This window comes from Onychostruthus taczanowskii, unplaced genomic scaffold (genome assembly GCF_017590055.1).
Source record: "Onychostruthus taczanowskii isolate IOZ18803 unplaced genomic scaffold, ASM1759005v1 scaffold20, whole genome shotgun sequence".
NCBI lineage: Eukaryota > Metazoa > Chordata > Aves > Passeriformes > Passeridae > Onychostruthus > Onychostruthus taczanowskii.
In genome coordinates, this window is record NW_024499240.1 from 10,939,014 (window position 1) to 10,955,152 (window position 16,139).

At 42.6% G+C, this 16,139-nt stretch overlaps 2 protein-coding genes across 6 annotated transcripts in view; one reads left to right on the forward strand and one right to left on the reverse strand.

Moving 5' to 3' along the window:
• The window catches only part of CDK15 (cyclin dependent kinase 15), a 34,405-nt gene extending 30,730 nt beyond the window's left edge, over nucleotides 1-3,675 (reverse strand). The window contains 5 exon segments of the mRNA XM_041403506.1: nucleotides 1,652-1,731; nucleotides 2,297-2,394; nucleotides 2,552-2,568; nucleotides 2,571-2,700; nucleotides 3,574-3,675. Coding sequence (XP_041259440.1) covers nucleotides 1,652-1,731; nucleotides 2,297-2,394; nucleotides 2,552-2,568; nucleotides 2,571-2,700; nucleotides 3,574-3,675 — 427 coding nt within the window.
• Nucleotides 3,676-5,101: 1,426 nt separating this feature from the next.
• ALS2 (alsin Rho guanine nucleotide exchange factor ALS2) overlaps nucleotides 5,102-16,139 on the forward strand; it is a 36,687-nt gene continuing 25,649 nt past the window's right edge. For 2 of the 5 annotated variants that reach the window (XM_041403376.1, XM_041403381.1), the window contains exons 1-5: nucleotides 5,102-5,186; nucleotides 9,326-9,415; nucleotides 11,340-11,494; nucleotides 11,966-12,882; nucleotides 15,232-15,592. In XM_041403376.1, the coding sequence (XP_041259310.1) occupies nucleotides 9,396-9,415; nucleotides 11,340-11,494; nucleotides 11,966-12,882; nucleotides 15,232-15,592 (1,453 nt within the window). In that variant the 5' untranslated portion in view covers nucleotides 5,102-5,186; nucleotides 9,326-9,395. Of the gene's footprint in view, nucleotides 5,187-5,221; nucleotides 5,454-5,989; nucleotides 6,288-9,325; nucleotides 9,416-11,339; nucleotides 11,495-11,965; nucleotides 12,883-15,231; nucleotides 15,593-16,139 lie in introns of those variants that run through there. The other 3 variants (XM_041403377.1, XM_041403378.1, XM_041403379.1) reach the window with 3 other exon arrangements.

Consider the following 16,139-nt stretch of genomic DNA (forward strand, 5'->3'; position numbering starts at 1 on the left):
GGCTAGAGCCCACCTGCTACAGAACAGGATAACCTGACCCTGTGGTACCTCAGAAACTCCATATGACCGGAGCTATTGCTCCAGAGGGTCCACAGTAAAATGGAGGATTCAGCGCCTATGCCTCAATCAGGCTTCTGGGAACTGCTCCTCACTTTGTTGCTTCTACAACCCCCTGCTGGGGTGTCAGGTGCTACTGCCAGAACCGAGCTTTAAACGCATTTTGTCTCTGCGGGGCTTCCTGGGGCGAAGCGTCTCTTTGTCAGGCAGCGCATTCCTCCAGGGTAGCAGAGAATGCCCGCGTTAATAAATCTTGTGCTTTGTTTTTGCTACTGACTTACATTGTAAATTTGAGGTGTCAGATGCTGCAAAGCTCAGCAGTACACAAAAGACCTACTTAAAGCAGACCCTTCATGGGATCACCCTTGTTTTCTCCCATAATGAATGAAGTTAAGACTCTCACCCTGCCCAGTAGAGCATGTTAAAGGGGTGCTGATCTTTGGTGCATCATTAGTTCAATGCAGATAAAGCTTTTAAGGTTTATTTTACTGGTGGGCTACAAGTGTAAATGCAGAGCAAAATCACCACAGCAAATGAGTGTATAGGAAACATAACACAAGCCATTTTTTAAATAGGCATATTTAGGTGTGTCTCTGCTTTCACACAGAATTGGACTAAGGACTTCGTAAACTTTCTTGTCTTAATTACAGTTATAAACCTGCAGTGGATTCAGTGACCTCTCTCTTTATTCTGAGTTGATGGCTATGAGAGTCCTTCTGTGCTTGTGCTGCTCTGTGAAAACTGGCACATCTGGTCCCTGACTCTCCATCCCCGTCACAGATTAACCCTAGTTTCACAAGTGCAGTAAGAACAAAATGGATAGCTTCCACTAATACCATAAAACAGACTGGCACAACAGTTGCATATTTTTGTGCGTGGAAGAAAACAGATTATGGTCTTCTTGGGATTGTACAGTGGATGAAAATAGAAGCCTCAGTCAAGCAGGCTTGTGAACTTAGTCTGTAGGGAAATACAAATACTTTCAGCCGAAATCAAGTATTTGCACAAAACTTCTTTCTCCAAGAAATTGAGAAATCTGCCCAGTGCTCTACAAAGTCGACTCATAAGTACAATTTCTCATTGGACTGAAATAACAGATATTATTAAACATCAGTTTTTATTGAAAGTATCTCTCTTCAGGCTGGGATCTGTGGTGCTCCAAGTTATCACCTAGGAAAGTCTCATGGTTGTAGTAATAAGTCTACAACTGCCCAATGCAACCGTGGCAAAGGCTGTGTAGTTTCTAGAGGAAGTGAGAAAGCAGCTGTGAAGGAGGCAGCAAGCAGAAGGTGCAAGGGGGCCCTGACACTGCTAGAAAGAACATGCTCTGGCTGCAGCTGGCACTTTCCTTATCACAGGCATGGATGCATCTTTCAAAAGTGCATACACTAGAGATTCCTCCTCTGTCCTTTGCGTGTCCATCCAGTCCAGCGTGAAGACATCCTCCAAGAGAGGATAAGGAAACTGAGAATTTTGGGAGAAGGACAGCTGGCACATTGAATAAGCAAGAAAGGACTGAGGGAGACATCATGGAGCTTTTCCAGGTTAAAACAAACACTGTTCAAGAGTTCCTCCATGTTCCTCTATGTCTTACCTTCCCGAATGGCTGTAAAGGGCACTCCCTCCTCTGCCTCCAGCTTGATCACTTTCAGTGCCACCACCTGGCTGTTGATCCTGTCAGGTCACAGTAGAAAGTCACATGAAGCTTCTCAGTGCTTGGCATGATAACACTAACAGTCCCCCAAGCAAACACCCAAGCAAAATTTCTGGGGCTTGCTGACCCATTCAGGCCAAACTTGGAAGGTAATTACAAACCTCCTCCATCCTGTGTTCCTCAGCAGTGAGCTGAGAGCCAGCCCACCTGGCTAAAGAAGCACTGTGCTGCTGTCCAGGTATTGCTAGAGCATGGCTTTGAGCAGTGGCCCCACTCCACCTTCTCACAGCTTTCCTGTCCCTGTGTGATGGCAGCATGACCTCAAGCCCAATACTCCAACTATGCAGAGATCACTCACTTCAAGGAAAATCTTTGCTCCCGCCCTGGTTCAGCCAGACAATCTCCTGGCACACTGCTGTGGATCAGAGTCTTTGTGATGCCTCCATGGCTGCAGTGGAGGAGTTCCCTGAAAAATTGGGATGGGCCTATGCAAATATCATGTTAAAGGCAAAACTGGACTTTTGATTTGCCTTATCTGCCATAGGAGCTGTTCTCAGCAAGCACTGGGAAGGCAATATTGCTCACCTGCTGATCCCCTTGTACACAGTTGCACAGGATCCTTCACACAGCTTCTCTAGATGTATATAGGATGTGGCAGCTCCAAACAGGATGCCTTGTCTCTGCTTCATGAAGAAATTGGTATGTATTTTAGATTGCTGGGTACAACAAGAAGCTACTAGCAGGTCATTTAGTAACTAAGTACTGATTAATGGCTGGAATTGGATAAATTGGCATTGGATAAAATATCTCCTTTCTGGCTCTGTGGATGCTGTGCTTCACCCATTTGATCCTCTCACAACATCCTGCTCCTGGAAAGAAGCAGTGTAACTCCAAGGTCCCTGTGTGCTGTACCTCCAGCTCTGGAGGGTGTGGAGCTGCAGGGGCTGCAGAGAGGGTAAAGAAAGGGATGCTCTGGTTACATCTAACAGCTGGCATAGCAAGAGGGGACAAACTGTGTCACTGGCAAACTACCATTCTACTGATGAGTTTCTTTTCTTTCTCCTCAACTGCAGTGGCTTTGAGCAATGCACATCGCTTTCATCTCTCTCTCTACCAGTCATAGATCTCCAGTGCTGGCTGTAAGGGGAGCAACTCTCTCTGTGTTCCTGTGTTGGTATGGTAGCACCCACTCAGAACACACAAAGATAAAGCTGCCTTAACTGCAGAGGGTACTTCTGCCAGCATCATTCTAAATGCACGTCATTCCCCCTTATCCTTGAATTATTCATCTCTAAATGGCCTGTTAGGGCAGGGACCAAAACTCAAATGCAGAAGTGAAATTTCAGGAAGTTTACATTTATGTATTCTTCTCTCCCTTAATCCCTCACCCCTCACCTCCTTCCTCACCACTGTATAATTTACATAGCCTATTAATTTGGCCCATACAGCATAACAGTGCTGTACACTACTCAGCTATAAACAGGTAGCAATGAATGGCAAGCAGGCTTCAAGCCCTCCCAAGCAGCTATATTGAATGGATTATAATTTGACAACACAGGATTTGCCATCTGTGGCGTGCTGCCTCCTCCAGAACTGTAGGTTGTTGGCTGCTTCCCTCCTTTACAATCTCTCACTGGCACAGAACTCACTGGAGTGCAATCTTCTCTCCCTGCTCATCACATCAAAGGCATGTATTGTCACCTAAGGTACAGATTCCTCTTTCAGTAGCTTCACAAGCCTGAAGCTGCAAAGTTTGATGCTGTCTGGTTAGCAACAATGTGACAGCTTTGCACTCCCTCAAGTGCAAGCACCCCAGCTTACCCTCTCTCAATGCAGAAGTATCACAATATGATATTAAATACCTCTGCTGTAGTCACTGCTTCCATGTGCTGAAGGCCTTGGATTTGCTGGGAGCCCCTTCTCTCTGAACAGCATCCTGGTCTGACAGCACTTACACACAGCATGTGTCCCATGTTGTCCTGTTTAAATTAAACTGTGTCTCTTTCTTTCTCCCTGCTCCTCCTCATCCCTCTGTGTCTGCAGTAACAGCTCATATGACTCGCATGAGGTCTCTGCCTCAAAGAGTCTTGTGATTTCTGCAGTTTTTCTTTGAATGTCCAAATGCACCTCTGGAGCAGCTCCACTGATTTCAGGTCCTTTGGTACATGCCCTCCAAAACTAGCCAACATTTTTCATACCTGCAGATGGAGAATTAATAAATCCAAACTTTCTGCTTGTACACATTTCTTTCAGTTAAGCAACTCGGAGAGTAGTAAGTTGGATGATGAAGGGATAGGTTTCACACAGGAGCAGGCCTTGACTTCCCTCCCTGCCTGTAGCAGTTCCAGGCTTCAGACTTCAGCCTCTGGGCTCTCAGGTGAGCTTTCTGAGCACTGTGGCTCTGCTTTCTGCAGGAGCTGTGCACTGACTGCCCTTGCTTTGGCATTTACACCAGCCTGGGGACCTGTCCGTCCCTGCTGGATTACATGTCCAAGGGATGCAATGAGGTCAGAATAACCAGAGAAAACTAATTAATCTTGCCCACTGCAGAGCAGGGAATGCACAGTGGATTTACCCTGGATATGGACAGCCAAAAGTCCCCTTCTTATAGTCCTGCACGAGCAGGACTCACTGTGCAGCTTCCTAGGACTAACACCCAACCCACACATGGGAAATGACACGAGCTGAGGGAGCAGGCATTGTCCTGTGGTATTTTTACACTGACCCGTTAGGTCCTTCAGTTTTCATTTGAATACATCACATGAAATCTTCCCTTTGCTTCACTGTTTTGATGTCAGAGAATAACACTTTTCCCTTGAGCACAATTATTTCTTTAAAGCAAAAATGTCTTGGGAAGGCAGGAACAATTTCCGTGTCTTGTTGCAACCCCACTGCCTTTGCATGTCAGGGAGTAGAGGGGAAATACTGTCACAAAGGAAAGTAAGCCAACTTTTGCCAGGTAGCCAGGGATGATAAATGAAGAAAACACGCTTATAGCTGGTGATGGTTGTTATTGAAAAAAAAAATAAATGGAGTAATCATTCCACTTAGTGGAGGAAACACTCTAATAGAAATGTTTAATAGCTAGCCTTAAAAAATGTGAGAATTTATGAAGGAGAGCCTATACAGGTCTTTGGAACCATGATTTTTAAATGAAAGTATGAAAGTTTCAGGCCCGTTCCCCGCTCAAGCAGCAGTGTCGTGCGGGTTTGCGGAGCAGGGGGGCCGGGCTGTCGCTGTCGCTGTCACCGATCCCGCATAGCCGGCCCCGGGCTCTTTATTTGCGCCTCGAGTATCTCCCGACGCACACCCACGTGTCCCTCCGGTCTCCGCCTGTTTTGTCCCGGGCAGGGATCCGTCGGCGCTCGCGCGTGCTGGCCCCGCCCCCTGCGCGTTCCGCGCCCCCGCGTGAGTCAGCCGGGCGGCGCGAGGGGCTGCGGGCAGCGCGCGGCTGCGGGCGGCGCAGCGGCAACAGGTGCGGGACGCGCGGGGCTGCGCGCGGGGCTGCGCGCGGGGCTGCGCGCAATAAGGGGGAGCCGCGCCTGAGGGCGGCCGCGCTCGCCGCGCCTGCCGCACCTGCGCTGCGGGACCGGAGCGCCCGGCACCGGAGACACGGGACAGGCCCTGCGCCGCCCCCGACTGCGCCCTGGGGCTTGGGGAGAGGCCGAAGAGCAGCTCTGACGGACCCTGGGTGTCCGACTGTAACCGCGCTGTGATGGGCTGGAACAGCGGAGATATCGAGGTGTATTTCTGTCGCGTCTGAAAGGTCCCCTCCCTCTTGGTGGAGAGAGACCCCCGACCTGTAGCTGCCATGCCCTTCATCAGCTTGCACTTGCGTTTAAAAGTGCTGTCCCTTCGCGTGCCTTGCTTGCTCGGGGGTTAATGCGGTTCAGCTTCTGGAGTGCGTGGAGCGATGGTAGCGCTGCGGCTGCAGTGTCCTGCACAGGTGACACAGTGACCTGTCACTGTCACAGACCTCCGCTTCCAGAGCCAAAGTAGGAGAGCAGCCGGAGTGCTCGTAGATGGGTTGTAGTTAATCACAGCTGTTGGAGGGCAGCAGCTTATGTAAACTAGCTGTACCTACCACTTTCAGTTTCTGCAGAGTGAGCGGTCTTCAGACGGGAAATCGCATGAGAATGTGCAAAATTAAGGCGTAATTTCAAAAGAAAAAGGGGCAGAAGGAGATTCAGAATTTTTTGTCTGAGTGTGGTAAATTTAAGATTTTTAATTGCGTGCTGTAGCAGATAATTTTCACCTGTGTTAGTTTTTTCCCCCCAGCTTCTTTACTGCTTTGTTTTGCTACCATCCTGGATCCTGGAACTGGCATTAAAAGCTTTGCGCCCTTGCCCGCATCCAAAGGGATCGCTACCATCTCTCAGTAGCCAGTCGTTTTGTTTTGTTCTGAGCAGATCTTAATCACACAACGTTAAAAGCAGTGGTTGGTGCTGACCAAAACACAAGAGCTTCTTTAATGGTCACACATTGCACGTAAGCCACAGTTGCCAACAGTAAATGATGTTGACAATTCTGTTTTGAATGAGGAAGCTTGGCGATCATCTCTTCAGAACCTGACTAGGTAATTCTGTGTAACAAACATGCAGTCTTGGTCCTGCAAGTTATTGCTAAATGTGATGCAACAAATGTATTAAAAACGTGTTTGGAAATACATAAGTAAACATGTATGAAAGCTGTAGAAATGTTTGCAGTGTTTGTTGACTAGCAGGTAAATAAGCACATGAGGCTCATGGGAGTTCTAGTGTTTCTCAAAGTCAGGGGAACACCAGCTGTTGTTGTTCAGCAGTGAATGTAAGGTTACCTTCATGTCTGTGCTGCTTGCTTAAAAATGGTCATTGAAGAGCACAGTCCATGGTGATGAGAGGAGTGTTAGCTCCACGTCATTCCCACCCGTGACAGTTGTTACAGTGTGGTAGCGTTTGATTTCTGGAGAATTAGCCTTTAACTTTGGAAGTGGAGGGAATGACATCAGTGTCATGCCAGTGACCATCTGTCTGTAGCACAAATGCATTTCATAATTGGCACTCCTTGCTGCTTTCAACTTGCAGCATTGAAAGAAAAATGTAATGGTAAAAGTACGGGCAGAGCAGTGAAGGTGCTGGTATCACACTGAGTTTCCATGCAGGAGTGTTGTTTTGTGCCTGGATGTTCACTTCCATGAATGCTAAATCTAATAATAATTCAGGTAATCTTAGTGGAAAGGAAACAATGTAGATGTAATGTGAGAGTAAGCAAGGAAAACTGCATGTTTCTGTTGGGAGGAGGAAATCTTCTATTACAATTACTTTCCTTAGTTTGTAGCTGGGGCAAAGCAACTTGCATTTTGCATTAGCTGTGAAATGGGAATAATGTTGTGCTGTCCTAGGAGTGAATAAGAACTTGAAATTAACCTGAAAGTGATTTCAAAATGTCTTAAATATGTCTCATCTGTGGAAAGAAGGCAGTTTGGCTGTTTTCCCTTATATGCATAAATGATTGGTAATGCAACCCAAAGTGTGTGCTTCTGGAAAAGAATATCTATCCCTGCCATCATATCATGCTCTTAGTTTCTAATTCACCACTGTTGCAGCTTTCTTACTTAATAATTATGTAAAAAGTTTTTCAGTTTGGCCTTGAAGGGAGATCTTGCAAAACAGCTAATCAAATGCCTGTCTTTACCTTTATTTTGTTACAATCAGAAGGTTTCATGACAGTTACATTTTTTTTTGCAGTTGAGACTCATGAAAATGAAAAAAACTTGAGTCCTTAAAAAAGACCATAAATTCTAGAAGTCAAGAATTTTAGGCCTCAGTTGCTTAACCTCAAATAACTATATGCAATGTAAGTGGTATATTTGTTGATACTTCAGTTGCTCTGCAAAGTGTTCATCTCTTTGAGTCAGTGCTCCACTGAATCATTTTATTTGAAGCTAGAGTCCTTCACAAAGGAGGCATGCTAGCATTTTCAAGAGAATGAATTGTATGGTTAGGTGGTTTTGGGTAGGTTAAAGAAAACCCTAAATTTACTTGCTCTGAGCAAGAACACATCAGGAAGTTATGGTTCCAAAATTCGCTTCCATTTTCCTTTGATGTTTCATCAACACCTCTGCTACTGAAGCATCGCATGACAGTTCCCTTGTATTTGTGAGACTCCTTTGTTAATATTTTAAAAGTTAACTTTTACAATTGTGGGTTTTTTTTCTTTTGTATTTGAGGAAGGAGAGGCTGATTTGAAAGCAGTATCTTTCTAGTGACTAGTGTGTCTTTGTGTTCCTAGAAAGTATGCTCTGGTTTTTGAGGTTTTTTTGAGCAGGGTGCATATGCCTTACCACAATACCATGTTCTCAAATCTTTATCTTTTTGAAGTCTGTTCTTTACCAGCTCTGAAGCCCAAATCACTCTTTTTAGGGTCCTGTATCTGAAAGACTGGAATTGTTTGTGTGCTGTGTTGTTTCTATATGTGATCTCCCTGGTAATTCATTATTCAGGGCACTCCAGTGAAAGTGTTGGAGGTTTTGTTAGTTATTTTAATTATTTATCAACTTGATGATTACTGTTTCCAAGTGTGCACTGAAACTTCTGTATGAGAGTTACAGGTCTGAATATATTTTGTTTCCTGTATTCATGACTGGCCATATATATTTCTCTATCCCAATGTTTCAGACTACTTATTCTGAGTCTTAATTCTTATACTAACTAATTCGTTTTCTGATTTTGTTACAGTGGATATCAGACAGCAACTGTAATAAAGCAACAGCTCTAAAGCATTTATATGTGAAACTTTGTTTGAATAAATGTGGTTATACACATGCATTAATGTAACTAAAATTTGTAATACTTCATATAGTAAGGCAGTAGATCAAGAAAAATCCCAGTTCTTTTAACACCGAAAGAAGCCAAACAGCTCATAAGAAACAAAGATTAACTGTAGCTTTGTTTTATTCCAAGAAAAGTGATACAAAGTTATCTTCATGAGGATGGAAAGGTGTGAGGGTAAACGTGCAAATTTCAAAATCTGAAAGGATAAAATTGTAGCTAGAGTAGCCACTTTTTTCCCCTTGCCTTTCATGGTTGTCTTTTATGTCCATAGGCACTCTGCTACCAGTTTGCATGAAGAAATGTTTTGAACTCTGCTTTCTGCATTTTTGTCCAGGCAGAATTGCACCTGCTAATGGTGATGTGTGATTTGGTTTAGGAGTGAAGTTACAAATTCAGTTCCTAATAATTTTCTGCTCATGCAAATCTGTTCACTTTAAATTTAGCTGAGTACTGAATTCTGTCTTATGACTGAAGATGAATCCATTTTTGGTGGGTTTTGAGTGGTATAATGAGAATTGTAGAGAGATTGATGCGAATTTCTGCCTTTGAACGAGGTTTGTTCATTCTGTCCTTACAATAGACCCATTGTGAGCTGAGTAGTTAGGATGAGTCTGGCTGTTTAGTTTCCATCTGCCAGCTCAGTGTGAGTGAACTAAATATAAACACTTCAACCATCCTGGCAGTGTGGAAGTGTTTATTTATTGAATAAGGCAGGAGCTAAAGCTTTGGAGGGTTTTTTGTTTTGTTGTTGTTATTGTTTTATGTTATTTGCGATGAAATAGCTGGTTTTTATCTTTTTCAGTTTGTGAAAATTGTATTGTTCCTTTTGAAAGAGGAACAATTTGGTGGTGATGGAGTGCTGCCACTGACAGATGGACTCACAGGAAAGAAGGTGAGAATGAGCAGCTAGGTGAAACCACAGAGGCTCCCTGAAATAGGCCAGCTCGTGATCATCCTGGAAAATTAAGTGATATCAGTATACTCTTTATGTAACTTGTACTAAAACTTACACCAAAGGGAAGATGATTATCTTAGCTTCAGTTGTGTCTGGAACACTAAAGTTGCTACAACAGCAACTTCTTTTTTAAGCTGATGGTTGTAATTTCTGAAGCCATAGCCACAGGCTACACTCTTGGAAGTAACATTCCCAAGTGAACAGTACATCCTGTCTGGTACCTGTGAATTTTGATTCTGGATCAGTAGCCCTCCAGGAGACTTTTCTTGCACTGAGATACTTGATAGAGGTCAGATGTTTTTCTCACAAATCCTGTTATGTGAATGTCCAAATTTGTTTTCTGAAGACCTGTTAAATGGATAAAAGCACAAATGTCGGGTGTTGAACAGATTTGATGTGCAGTATGTTGATGAAAACTCTCAATATTATAATTTTGTGTTCTTTGGCGTGCTTTGCCCATCTGTGCAAAATCTGTATTTTCATCTTAGGTGAAATATCCTTATATTGATATTAAATTTTTAAGCCTTTTTTTTTCCTTTGGTTAGATATTACTTGATTGGTTCCTTTTATATTTGCTTCTATTCTAAACACAAGTCCTATGTATTTGAAATGCAAGGTGGACTCTGCATTTTAAATCTGTTTGCTTTATGGACTATTTACTTGAATTTTAGAAGAGTTCTAGGCTGTCACCTTTCATTTTTTTTCCTTTTTTTAATTTCTGTTTTGTAGAAAAAATATTTGGGATGGACACGGGAGCTAGGAGTGATAATTTGGTTTCTTAGCTACTCTTAACTTGAATGTTTTAGAGGCAGATTGTATGAAGATGTTCATCCTGTGCACCACAGTTAACAAAATACATAGTTTAACAAATCCATGGCCTGCAGGAACAGGGCTACTTGCATGAGTTTGCCTGCAGTGTGGTGTATCAGAATAGCTTTTTTATGGATTTGGTACAGGTTTGGAGCACATTTCATTTCTTGTGCCTTCTCTCCTAGACAAAGACTGTAATTCTGTCAAAGCTTCCCTTGCCATCTTAGTGTATTTAATTCCACAAGTTCATGTCAAGCTGGGAGAACTGATTTATGCAGGGAATGAGTGACTTGGCTGTTGTCAAATTAGGAGCTAAACCTATTTTTTTCTTTCTGAGTAGATAACAGTCTAGTTTATATAAAATTCTAAGGAAACTTAAGCATGACTCTTTAAGTCTAGTCTTAATTGAAGCTAGTCTATATGGATGCTTAACATAACTTTTTGTATTTAAATCAAGGGATTCTGCAAGTTGTTAAAACTGGTTTTGACTGGCTTGTCAAAATTCTGAGGAATTTCTTTGTGCTGAGTTGGAGAAGTTGCTGACTGAGCATCCAAACCACAGTGTGTTGAAGTTTGCATAATTCCAGTCACTCCTGCAAGCCCTGATAATTGCATGCTATTTCAGGATATTTGTTTTTTCATGGTTCAGTTGCTTTGAATAACTGGTTCATTTGAATGTGAGACACTCATTAAGAATTTGCAAAAAAGGAAAAAACCCCAAACAATCAAAACCTCATTTTTATCTCTAGAGGTAGAAATGACAGTGTATAAAGGATGAGCTCCTACTGATGTACTGTTTTAAACACACTATTAATGGGAGCAATTGGTACGTGGTAAAGTACAAATGAGAAAAAACCTTATGGTTTCAAACAGAAGACACTTGCTTTTTCATTTAAATAGCATTTACTTTACTATTTGGTAATAGTAATTTAAATATGTTGGCTTGAAAGTACAATTAATGTCTGAACTACCGAGCCTTTCCTGCATAGGTGTTACTGAACCATGTAAAACTTCATCCTGGTTGTGTTCCAATTTCATCCAATCTTTGTAGCTCAGAAGAGGCAGAAGGAGCCAAAGAGAGAGGCCTGGTCTATGTTTGGAAGGCTGGTTCCTGCTCCGTGACTCCAGAAAGGCTTCCAGGCCTCAGTGGAAAGACAGTGTTACAGGCGGCCCTTGGAATCCATCATGGGTTACTTCTAACAGAAGGTAATGAACACCTCAATTGTAACCATCTGGGGCAATAACAATCTTCAGTTACTTTCAAGTTACTTTCTTTTAGAAGTGATACTAGATATGTGTTTGGAAAGATGAGGACTGTACTTTGTGCTTTTCATACACATTTGTGTGTCCTTTAGTATGTTCTTAAATTAGAAAGGAGTAACGAATACACTTAACTCACTTGACTGGAGTGTAATCGAATTTTTAGCAGAAAGGCATTACTTACTTTAACAGTACATGCATGCACAGGGTAACATTAATGTGAGGTGTAGAACTTAGCAGCAATTGCGGAGAGCAACCAGCAGCCTTCTTATATCAGTAGCTATAGTTTTGCTGAGCCTGGACTGAGCTAGGAATTCATATCTGTTTGTCTGAAGCAGTCTTCATATTTTTACACTGGTTTAACAATTGATTTTACACTCATACTAGGATTTGTTTTTCTTTTTTTCGCCCTCCCAGGTGGAGAGGTCTACAGTTTTGGAAAGCTGCCCTGGAGATCACAACCTGAGGAACGTGTTAACAGTCCTGTCTTAGAAAGTGCTTTGCTTGGACATTGTATTATTACGGTGGCAGCCGGCAGCTTCCACAATGGAGCCGTGACGGAGAGCGGTGTGGTGTACATGTGGGGGGACAATTCTGCTGGCCAGTGTGCAGTTGCTAATCAGCCGTGCGTGCCAGAGCCCCAGCTCGTCAGTATCTGTGATTCCGAAACCAGCCCTCTGCTATCAGTACGGATTTTGCAACTGGCATGTGGAGAGGAGCACACGCTGGCGCTGGCGCTGAGCAGAGAGATATGGGCCTGGGGGAGTGGCTGCCAGCTCGGTCTCATAACAACAACTTTCCCAGTGACAAAGCCGCAGAAGGTAGAGCACCTGGCAGGACGTGTTGTGCTCCAGATTGCTTGTGGAGCCTACCACAGCCTGGCTCTGGTACAATGCCTCCCTGTGCAGGAAATGAAGCCTATCCCAGAGAGATGCAATCACTGCAGTCAGCCTCTCATTACCATGACAGACAAGGAAGATCATGTAATCATTTCAGATAGTCACTGCTGCCCACTGGGTGTAGCACTGTCTGATAACCAGCCAGAAAACCACGTTTTCTGTCCATCATCGGACACCCCTGGAGGCAAAAGTGTAACAGCTGGCCAGAGTGAAGACTTCCAGAAACCACTTGTGGAACAGCATGGGCTTGTAGGTTTAGAATCTGATGGACCAAGTGGCCTTTCCAGCAGTGATGGACAGGAAGATAGTGCAATTTCTAGTTCGGGAAATACTCTGCTCTCGGACAAAAAAGAAGTGAAAGAGTACTTAATTGGTTTGTCAGATAACTCGTTAAATGAGAGCCTGAATAAAAACATCTGTACAGAGCCTGAGCAGGTTGGTACCTAATCACTAATTACAGCTCATAATTTGCAATAACTTCTCTTGCATATGTGACAACATTACTCTTTTTACAAATGACAAACTGACATTATTATAGCTATGGTGTTTTCATAGTTTCCAAGTGGCTTTTTCACTGATGGTTGTCAGCTTTTAAGTGGAAGATTTTTTTGTCCTCCACTGTTGTTCAATTGTGAGCCTTCATTGTGGGCAGCCTTGACAGTGCTTTAATCTCTCCACATGGTCTGCAGTACCAGAACCACATAAGCTAATTTCCGTGCTCTGTTTCCTGATGCATGGGCTTTCATTTGTGTGGGGCAGAAAGATTCAGTGGATCTTACTGATACTCATCCAGTTTACCTTTAAGGTAAAGGTTTAATTTCTGTATCTGTAACAAATCCCTCACAAATCCATCTAATTTCTCAATCAGTTAAAAATTCTGGATTGCAGATTGCTAAAAGGTTTGTCCAAAAGGCTTCTAAAGGTAGTAATGCAGGAGTGACACAAACTCATAAAAAGCGGTGGGAGATGTGTAAGCAGTACTCTGTGTAGTGTGGAAAATTATTCAACATGCTGTTTTGATGCTATAGTAGAGCAGTTGAGTACTCATCTCTTAGTAAGCATCAGAAAATGCTTGACATGATGGTTCAAGAACTGTTTCTGGCTCCCTGACAAAATACTGTTTTCTGGGAGGGGAAAAAAAAAAAAATGAAATGAAATTAGGGGCAAAGGGAAGAAAATAGAACCCAAAAGTTACTAGACAGAGAACTAATCCAGAATCTCGCAGCGCAGTCTGGCAGTCCTTACTTAACTACTGTCCTGTCAGGAGCCCTGCTGCTCTGTGGCCTAATTTGCAAAACTGGCACTGGAATTCTGAAAATTTCTTTTGTCATTTAAAGTGTTGTGCAGACATAAATTTATTTATTTATTTAGTAATTGCAGTAAAATATTCTCCACAGTGGTTCTCGGAAATAAATTTCACCATACTTAAAAAAATAGTTGATTTTTGTTACTGCCTCTGATGGCAACAAAACCCCATAATTTTAAAATCTGTCAAGTTAACTTGGTAGCTCAGCAAGTTATACTTTCTTACTCTGAGGAAAACTTCCTTTAGAGATATCAATGCTGTGTAAATACATTTGCTCTTTCTTTTGCTTTTTGCTGTTATGAATGAATTCTAGCAGTTGTAGGCTCCTCAGACTCTTGCAAGAACTCCAGCATTGAGAAATGCCTGAAACACATAGTTTGATGCTCCCTTTCTCAGTTCCTTGCTCCTGGTGTATTTCCAGAGCACTGTTTTCCTTGCACCGTTTCAGGAATCAAGACTGGAATTGATTCACTGAATCTTCCACAATTGATATACAGGTGAAGAGCAGAGATGAGGTCTAATGTAATGTTTCAGCATTAGTAAAATCCTTCGTTTTTCTTTGCTTTCCTACACAAATGAAGTTTTCTTTCCTGTTTTGCTAGGTATGCCTTTTAGAAATAGGATGAAGTAAATAGAACCAATCCCAGTCCTTTAACCTAAAGAAGTCAAAGATTGTTTTTATTTTGGTGGAATAAAATGAGCTGTAGTACTTGTAATAATACTACTTTCCACTGTCTATTAGATGGGAAAATGGAACTTTGCTGTCTTTGTTTTAATATACAAACTATTTGTCAGAGGTAATTTTGGGCATTATTTCTTATTTGGTGGATCAGCTGACTGCTATTACAGGTAATGGTGTGCTGGGGCTAATCATTGCCTTCAGTCAGTTTGTCCCTCACGTGACTTGGTGATTATTGACTAAGCTTCGTATGGGTACAACAGTGGTGGGTGGCACAGCCCAGTCTGATTTTAAGATAGGCCTTGCAAAATGAATCCAGGAATTGTTGTTTACTTTTTACTGTATTGAAAAGAACATGTCTCTTTCAAAATGGAACATGCTCACTGATGCACTTTCATTGGTGGCAAAGAAGTTGGTAATAAGCTTAAAATTATATCCCTTCTTATATCTGTGTGCAAAGATCCTTTTTTTGTTGGTATTTAAAAACCCCAGACTTACAGTCTCTTATGGATGAGCTACAAGACAGGTGTAACAGACAAAGCCCAATTCTTTTAGAAATGGTGCTTGGTGCTACCTTTAAAAAATAATTCTGAGCAATAGATGTACACCTAAGCATAAAAAACCTAGATAATTTCTATTATATATACAGTTAAAATACATCTATAATTTACAGTAAACATTTATAATAAATATTATATAGTGTTCAGTCTGGCCCATGGTTAGAATAGTGAATGTGCATCATCATCCTACTGTTCTGTGCTGTCTGCTCTGATAGTTTCCCATTTCCCTTTGCTTTTAGCCATCTCAAGAGGAACAGCTTGGTGCTTGTATCCCTGGCCCTCCGGGTAGCAGCACATCCACGCTGAACAGCCTGGTGGCCTCGTGCGCCTCGGCGGTTGGGGTGAGAGTCGCTGCCACCTACGAGGCTGGAGCCTTGTCCCTGAAGAAAGTCATGAACTTCTATGGCACATCTTCAAGTGAGCCAGGATCTCAGTCGGGCAGCAGGTCCCCGGGGCCCGAAGCTCTGAAGGACAGTCGAGAAGAGCAGGTCAGGCTGGAATCCATGCAGGGGAAGAAGAGTTCCAGTTTAGTAGATATTAGAGAAGAGGAATCTGAAGGAGGGAGTCGAAGGCTCTCCCTGCCTGGCTTGTTGTCACAAGGTAAACAAACATGTTGGAGAAAAAACACTGGAAAACTTACAATAATGTGGAGGTTTATAAGAGAAAAAACCCCATATATTTATTAAACACAAATCTAACGATCTCTCAAAGGTGTGTATGAATTGTAAATGATATCTTAGAACTTGAAAGCAGCGGAGAGAATGAAGACTAGCAGATGCTGCATGCTAAGAAAACCAAAAAACAGTGGGTTTATAAATGGTCTTTCTTGTTAAATTAAGGTAAAGCGAACACATTGGAGGAGTCATATTGCCAAATAATCTTTCGTGTTGGTTTTGTAGCCCATAAAAATTTGTGTGGTCTGTAATCTGCACGGCACTGAGCTGGTGTTGAGCCAGAGACCTATAAGTATTCCAGTTCCTGCTGCTGATCTTCAAAGTTAATGACTTTGTTCCCTCACAGATTTTAGTGCTGTTAATTGCTCTGAATGTGTATATGGTTTAGTACTGTATTGATCTTGGATTTGAGGGGAGGTTTAGGAAGTATTGAAGTCTTCTGTTCACTGCAAGGATATATTTTCTTTCAAACC